This window comes from Poecilia latipinna, unplaced genomic scaffold (assembly GCF_001443285.1).
Source record: "Poecilia latipinna isolate Pla-1442-1.1 unplaced genomic scaffold, P_latipinna-1.0 Scaffold2602, whole genome shotgun sequence".
Lineage (NCBI taxonomy): Eukaryota > Metazoa > Chordata > Actinopteri > Cyprinodontiformes > Poeciliidae > Poecilia > Poecilia latipinna.
In genome coordinates this window covers 65,685-72,555 of record NW_015115218.1, presented here as the reverse complement: position 1 = coordinate 72,555, position 6,871 = coordinate 65,685, and the positions used below count along the sequence as shown (strand labels likewise).

Below are 6,871 nucleotides of genomic sequence, written 5' to 3'. Positions count from 1 at the left end.
CGGGGCCCCCCCCCAGGGGCCGGGGGGTGTGGGGGTTCCGGCCCCCACCCCCCCAGGCCTCCGGTAGAGGACCCGAGCTCAGAGGAGAGGATGAAAGAGAGAGAGAGAGAGAGAGAGACCACCCGCGGTGGGTGAGAAGGGATTTTTTTCTTTTATATATATGCTGCCACCCCTGAAAAAATCCCTGCCCCCTCTTGCAACCCCATAAATATTTTTCTAGATCTGCCCCTGAGTTAAAACATAAACAATGCATATACTCTTTACAAAATAGTCTCTATAGGTATTGGTTTTTTCCTGGACTTAGCATAGATCCTAAGTTTGTTAAAGTGTTAAAGGAAAATAAAGTTTCTATTATTCATTATTTTGCTCATGCAGGTTTGACATTGAAGGATGGAGAATATCGTCGTCAGCAGCACCTCATGGAACCAAAGCATCAATCAGAGCATCTCCAACAACAGTGATGCGTTTAACCACAATATCGGTTATGATGAATACAGAAAGCTTGTTTCTCACTATGTGGATGTGGTGGATTGGATCACTATTTGTGTTGGGCTTCCTTTGACTCTGCTGACCATATTTGCTGTTTTATCAATGGCGAGTACACAATTACTGATTATTACACTGTAAAGAAAAATGTTCTTTTATGTAATAAGTCAAAATATTATTACTAATCTACTTTGAAAAAGGCAGGACCATTCCTAATAAAATGTGAAATATAAACTACTCAAAGTGAGTATTTGCTGTACTAACGGCTCATAAACATGATAAATTAATACTGATGTGATTAACGCTGTAAATTGTATTGCTGGGAAAGCCTGCTGTGTGTTAGAGTAGCAGAGCGTCTGTCAGTTTGAGTTGTTGACTGAAGGCGACATCCAGCCACAGCAGGTTTCTTCTAGGCTGTGGTGCTTTTCAGAACATTTGGAGAAACTGATCTCCAGCTCTTGTCATGAATTTTCCTCTGTCCTGCTGAGTGGACATTCTCTGTCATCAAGCTAATTAAAACACATGCCAGGAAAACAGCAGGACAGAAGCAGCTCATGTTATGTTAGTGGAACTAAAATCTACTAACTACATAAATGTGGGTTCTGTCTTTATTTCCTTTTCTTTTTGTTCCCCTGCAGGTGAGAAAAGATCATGTTGCTCCAGTTTACATCCTCAACCTTCTGATCTCGGATCTCATCCAGTTCTGCAGCAGAATTCCTCTGATGTTACTTGAAGGTCCTAATAATTCCTTCCTTTATGCTTTCCGGCTTGGCTTGATAACCAGTGTTGGATTCATGATGTGTGTTTCCCTGGAAAGGTAACTATCTGCATTCCTTTAAATCTGTTTCTGTCTGACACCATTACATCAGTACCCAACCACATGTGTCTTTTATTCCAGGTATCTGATCGTTGCCAAGCCGCTGTGGTACAGATCTAGAAAAGACATCAAGACATCTGTGTTGGTCTGCGTTGCAGTCTGGATCCTTTCTGTGATTTTCATCTTGAGCGTTTATCTTCCCCTTGATCTAAATACCAGTGGAACCATACTGGGTGTGTTTCTCCTCCTCCCTCTTCCCTTGTTCATCTTCTGCCTGGTTGGGACCTTTAAGGTTCTGTCTGAAAGTCGCAGTGTCTCTGCTGAGGAAAAACGTCGAATCTTTTCAGTCCTGGTTGTGGTTTTGCTTACATATATTCTACTTTTTCTGCCTGTTGTATTATGTTTAGTTTTTGAGGAAGTGAAAGAAAATGTCATTTTTGAAGCTGTGGCTGCAGTCTGTCAGTGTCTAAGTCCTCTTGCAGACTCAGTGTTGTATATTTTTCTGAGGAAAAGTGCAGTTGATAAGATTTTGGCTTCACTGTGTTCCTGTAAAATGTCTGAGAATCAGAATATCAGCAGCACTGATGATGACAACATGTCTGCTCTGCAAACTACAGCTGTTTAGGTGCCACTGATGGATAAATATGTTTACATCTTATTTTCTTAAAGTATTCTTATGGATTTATTACAAAAGAGATTGCTTTTATTTGATGTATTTTGAATTCTTCATGATTCTTTTATTAAAACCCAACAACTGAAAAAATAAAAAGCTTCCCAGCTTCTTTATTTCAGAGACTGAGTGCATATTAGGTGTTGGTCAGTCTGGAGGCCTGCCTCTCGACACTGACATTTAACTAATAACAATATAGCTGAATATAATGATACTGCTGCCCTCAGTCAAATAATAACTGGTCGCTGATGCTCACATGACCTTTAACCCCACCGTGTTAGAGGAATGATGTGGGGAAACTGGACCTGTAACTATTAAGATATGAACAAGAATATTAGTTTTCTTTTCAAGAGAGCTGTTTGTGAAAAAAAATGTAGGCCTGGTATTTCTGGTACATGAGGACATTTTTATTCATTTTCTTTCTTAATTGTCATCTGTTTCTATCGTTGTGTAGCTACGTTGGTTGTGAATTAAATATCCGCTGATGCCTGAATGTTATATTTCAAACTTTTTTAATTTTATTCAACTTTTGTAAAGGTTCCAACTTTCCTGGTCTTTAGGTTGTAGTGAAGCTTTTATATCACATATGATTATATTTGTCCTTTCTGACTGGACACACGCTGATTACTTCTTGGTAGTAGAGAAAAACATTATAAAGTGTTCAAGTGTTTCAAAACTAAAGTTTAACCTTAAAACACTTCCCAGAGACACCAGTCCTCTAATGCTGGAAATGTTCTTCAGATGACAGAAGGCCGACTTTGTAACTGTCTGTATGTGGCTCTGAAGGTCAGAGTTCACCACTTCACCCAGATTTCAGCCTGACCTCCAGTTTCCAGCTGTGCTGACTGAAGCTGTGCTGACTCCAGATCCTCTGGTGTGAACAGAATGAGTGTCAGCATGACAGCAGAGGCTCTGGAGAAACCAGCAACACAAAGATAGCGGACCGACTTTACATAATTTTGCCTGTGATGTTATTGAAGAATGAAAAAATAAAGAAAAACAAAACTGTTTTTCTCCAACAACTTTAGTTATATGAGATAAGATAGGAATAATTTTATATAGCTGTTAGCTGCCTTCATCTACCTCCATCTCAGTTTCATCTAAAATATACTTGTTTATTCAGGGAAGTCAAACTTATCTTTGTGAATACACACATTTTTTAGATTAAATTCTTCAAATATATAATTTTGTCAGTTCTTCAGATATCACTTATATTCCTGCAAATTTACTTGTATGACAAAAGATGAAGAAAAAAATAAAAATGCAGGCAAAAAATAACATATTTTAAGCTGTACATTGAGCTAAATAGCATTTCTTTCCTATGTATTGAATTAAAGAACATTGTCGCACATATCTGAGAAAGAAAAAAAATCAACATTACTTAAACTTTGTTCTGGTCATGATAAGATCAGGTTCACTTCATCACCACCAAACTAACAGGGCAAATCTTTAACAGTCACTGTGGTTTATTTAGTGAAAATGGCTCCCCCTTGTGGTTGTGCCTAATCTAACACAGGAACCAAAAATAAAACTCATAGGAAAAAAGCAGCTTTGCCATGTTTGCCCATCCATAGTGACAGCAGAAACGAGCTTCCATCAGGTTGTTGTACTCATGCATTCATCACTGCCTTTCCTTGCCTGTTTTTTTGTTGTCTGAACAGATGTTATATCTTACACTGCTCTGTACCCAAACTAGCTAGCTTAGTGTTTGCACATTCAGAGTTCATTGCAACAGACACACAGCCCATGTGCACATGCACTATGTAAAATGCAAACCGTGAAGATTCAATCACTAATGCACACCATGAGTTACTGAGTTTAACATAAACTCTTCACCAACACTGCGGAAATGAGGTGGCACTGTTCATCACAGGAAGTGCATCTAATTACTGATAAACTTCAGTGTAAAAAAATAAACTCCACATTCTCACACTGATAAACCCACATCTGCATTTGTGTGGTTTGTTGTGTGTTGCTTCACAAATAAAACTGACGTGTGTTCACTTCGTCACCTCACAGTTTCACAGCTTCCTGTGGTTCATCAGACTATATGACTTACTCTGCACCCATCTAAAGGTCAGTTTGTTTTCTGAACATTTATCTAATCAGCTTTTATTGGTAATGATGCTATTGTTTCTTCACACAGGTTTTAGTTATAAATTAGGTTTTGTGGTATTGGTCTATTTATTTAACCTCACAGGACAGATTTCCTGAAAAACAAGGTCTGGTTTCAGAAAGTCTGGTTGACCAGCTCTGAGTAGAAAACCGATGCTCTGAGTTACTCAGGGTTCCCTTTTTCAGAACAAGGGATCATTTTAGAAAGCAGCATTATTAAAAACTCAGAATAAGTGGTACGTATGTATGTGCATCATTTTCTGTTTTCAGAAAGCTAGGCAGCCTTTACCTTGAGTCAAGTTAATGCTGGAACATACTCTTGATTGCTAACAGGGTTGTTTTAACAAACTCTGAGTCTGTCGTACATTTAACTGACCTGGCAGAAGGTAACGGTCAGAGAATTGTCACATTCAAAAAATTGACTGTACAATGTTTTTTTTTGCTACAGTCAATAATCTATTTTAATAAAATTACAATCCAAACAGCTCAGCTGACACAATGAGGACAAATTCTTCGTGCTGCACTGTATTTTTATTTCTACAGCATGCTGTAAAGAATCTTACTGAACATTTAACGGTTCCTGTACAGCAGAGAAGCCCATCAAAATGTTTGCTCTCTGCAGGTCGATTGCAAACGTGTAAAAGATTTTCCTCATAAGCAGAGAGATGTTTGTCTCTGCCTGTCACACTGGAGTTTCACTCTGGGCAGGTTGTGTAAAATTCTTCTTTTCTCTTTTATGTAGCTTAGTTTTAGTTACATTTTATTTTAAGATGTAGATTTTTAGATGGGAGCCTCCCACTGACTGATGGGAGGCATTTATGAGTCTTTCTGTCTGAAACCCTGCTGAATAGTTGCAGGACTGCAGTTTCCTGACTGATCACTAATTACTGATCTTTAAAATGCCTGATATGCCCATTCCAATTTTGGCAGATACCAATTTTTTTTTGTTCAAAATGTCAATTAATATAGTGATATTTCATATGTAAGTGTCAGCCGATCACCAATCTCCCAAAATTCAGGAAATCGGAGCAGATAAGTCGGCTTTGTGATAAATGTATGCAGATAGGATATAATGTAAATAGCTCTGTCAGAGATGCAATGACTGTATACCAGGCACATAAATAATCCAGTCATCTGACTGTTGATGGCAGCAATCCACATTATTAGCAGAAATAAAGGGCCCCAAAACCAAATTCTGCTTAGGACCAATGGAGGCTTGGGGCGGCCCTGGTGGTAGGAGTTCACCCTGTCAGGGATGGACTGCTGGTTTGAGTCTTGCTCCAAGCAAACCATTTCCCCTGCTGACACTTCAGAGGCCCAGTGAACTGTGGGATGGCAGCCTCACCGCTGTCAGACTGCCCAGCTGTGGATACAACGTATAAACTTGTCATTATCAGCATGTGAATGACTGAATGCAGTGTGAAGCACTTTGGGGTATTACCCAGGTACAGCTGATACCATTTACACTTTGAGCAGCAGTCCTTTAAAATGTAACAGTATTGCAGGAAGCAATTTATGATAAAATTGTGCTGTTTTCATAAGACGATGTGTAGGATGTCCATGTTGGAGGTTTAGATTTGCTGATTTGGTACTTTGTAAGTCCACACAATTTACTCCTTTGCTCTATTTGTGAAGTTCTTTGTTGTCTTTCTTCTCCTGTTGTCAATGGAAAATTGATTATAACTTGATTATTTTCCAATGGCTTTTCTCCAAAAACAGGTTTCACACCAAGAGGCCTCCTCATTAGACAAAAGTGACACGTACAACCAGAGCTTTCAGGAATCCAACATGCACAATCACAACTTCAATGTTACTGTGTATGCACATGTGGGGCAGCTGATAGTTGCAAGCATTGGACTTCCTTTGACTGTAATTGCCATCTTTGCAGTTTATCTCCTGGTGAGTAAATGATAAGAGATTTAGTTCAGTGAGCTGCCCTGATTATGGGTGTTTGCCAGATTAAAATGTATTTTACAGCTTAGATTCCTGGCCTGGACCTGGACCGGGCCAGAATTGTTTCCTCGGTAATCGGCTATGTGAATGCACGATATAAAGTTATGATTGGCATCTGCTCACCCTGCCATTACAACACAGGACAAGCTGGAGCTGGGAAATGTCAAACAAAATTTAAAACAGGACGTTTCTCTGCTTACTTAAAAACAAAAGCAGTAAAATCTTAATATGTCTGTTTTAATTTGGGCCTCAGGGAGAATGTGGATATGCTCATTCTGGGTCGGGTTGGATTATTTTAGGCCCAATCTGAACTTTACCACATTTACAAGAAACATCTCAGAACATATTTATATTTTCCTGCAGATAAAAAAAGATCACGTCACTCCAGTCTACATCATCAACCTTCTTCTTTCTGATCTAATTCAGCTCTGCTGCATGATTGCAGAAAACTTAGTCAATGGTAATGTTATCGTCCATTATACCTACTTTTATGGTTTGATGGTCAGCATAGGATTCATGGTGTGTATCTCTTTGGAAAGGTAACTATCTGATTATACTTGTCTGATTTTTCAGAGACAATACTTTATAAATCTGACATTCATCATAGATTATTTATCTCCTTTCCTGCAGGTATTTAGCTGTTGCGTGGCCGTTGTGGTATCGCTTCAGGCGAAACATCAAGACATCTCTGGTGGTGTGCGTTGTCATCTGGATGCTTCCTACGTTTTTCCTCCTTTCTATTTTATTAAAGTTGGGTTTTCAGGTCATAGGATTCTTCTGTGCCGTCTTCTTCATCCTGCCGTTGCCTCTGTTAACGTTCTTCCTGGTTG

General features: G+C 39.0%; 2 protein-coding genes across 2 annotated transcripts in view; both read left to right on the top strand.

The window, feature by feature from the left end:
* LOC106938477 (G-protein coupled receptor 4-like) overlaps positions 1–2,066 on the top strand; it is a 7,705-nt gene extending 5,639 nt beyond the window's left edge. Inside the window, exons 2-4 of the mRNA XM_015020537.1 lie at positions 376–594; positions 1,125–1,303; positions 1,385–2,066. Coding sequence (XP_014876023.1) covers positions 391–594; positions 1,125–1,303; positions 1,385–1,928 — 927 coding nt within the window. The 5' untranslated portion in view covers positions 376–390 and the 3' untranslated portion in view covers positions 1,929–2,066. The remainder of the gene's footprint in view (positions 1–375; positions 595–1,124; positions 1,304–1,384) is intronic.
* A 3,580-nt stretch (positions 2,067–5,646) lies between these two features.
* The window catches only part of LOC106938476 (mas-related G-protein coupled receptor member H-like), a 13,208-nt gene continuing 11,983 nt past the window's right edge, over positions 5,647–6,871 (top strand). Inside the window, exons 1-3 of the mRNA XM_015020536.1 lie at positions 5,647–5,987; positions 6,405–6,580; positions 6,672–6,867. Of these exons, the coding sequence (XP_014876022.1) occupies positions 5,787–5,987; positions 6,405–6,580; positions 6,672–6,867 (573 nt within the window). The 5' untranslated portion in view covers positions 5,647–5,786. The remainder of the gene's footprint in view (positions 5,988–6,404; positions 6,581–6,671; positions 6,868–6,871) is intronic.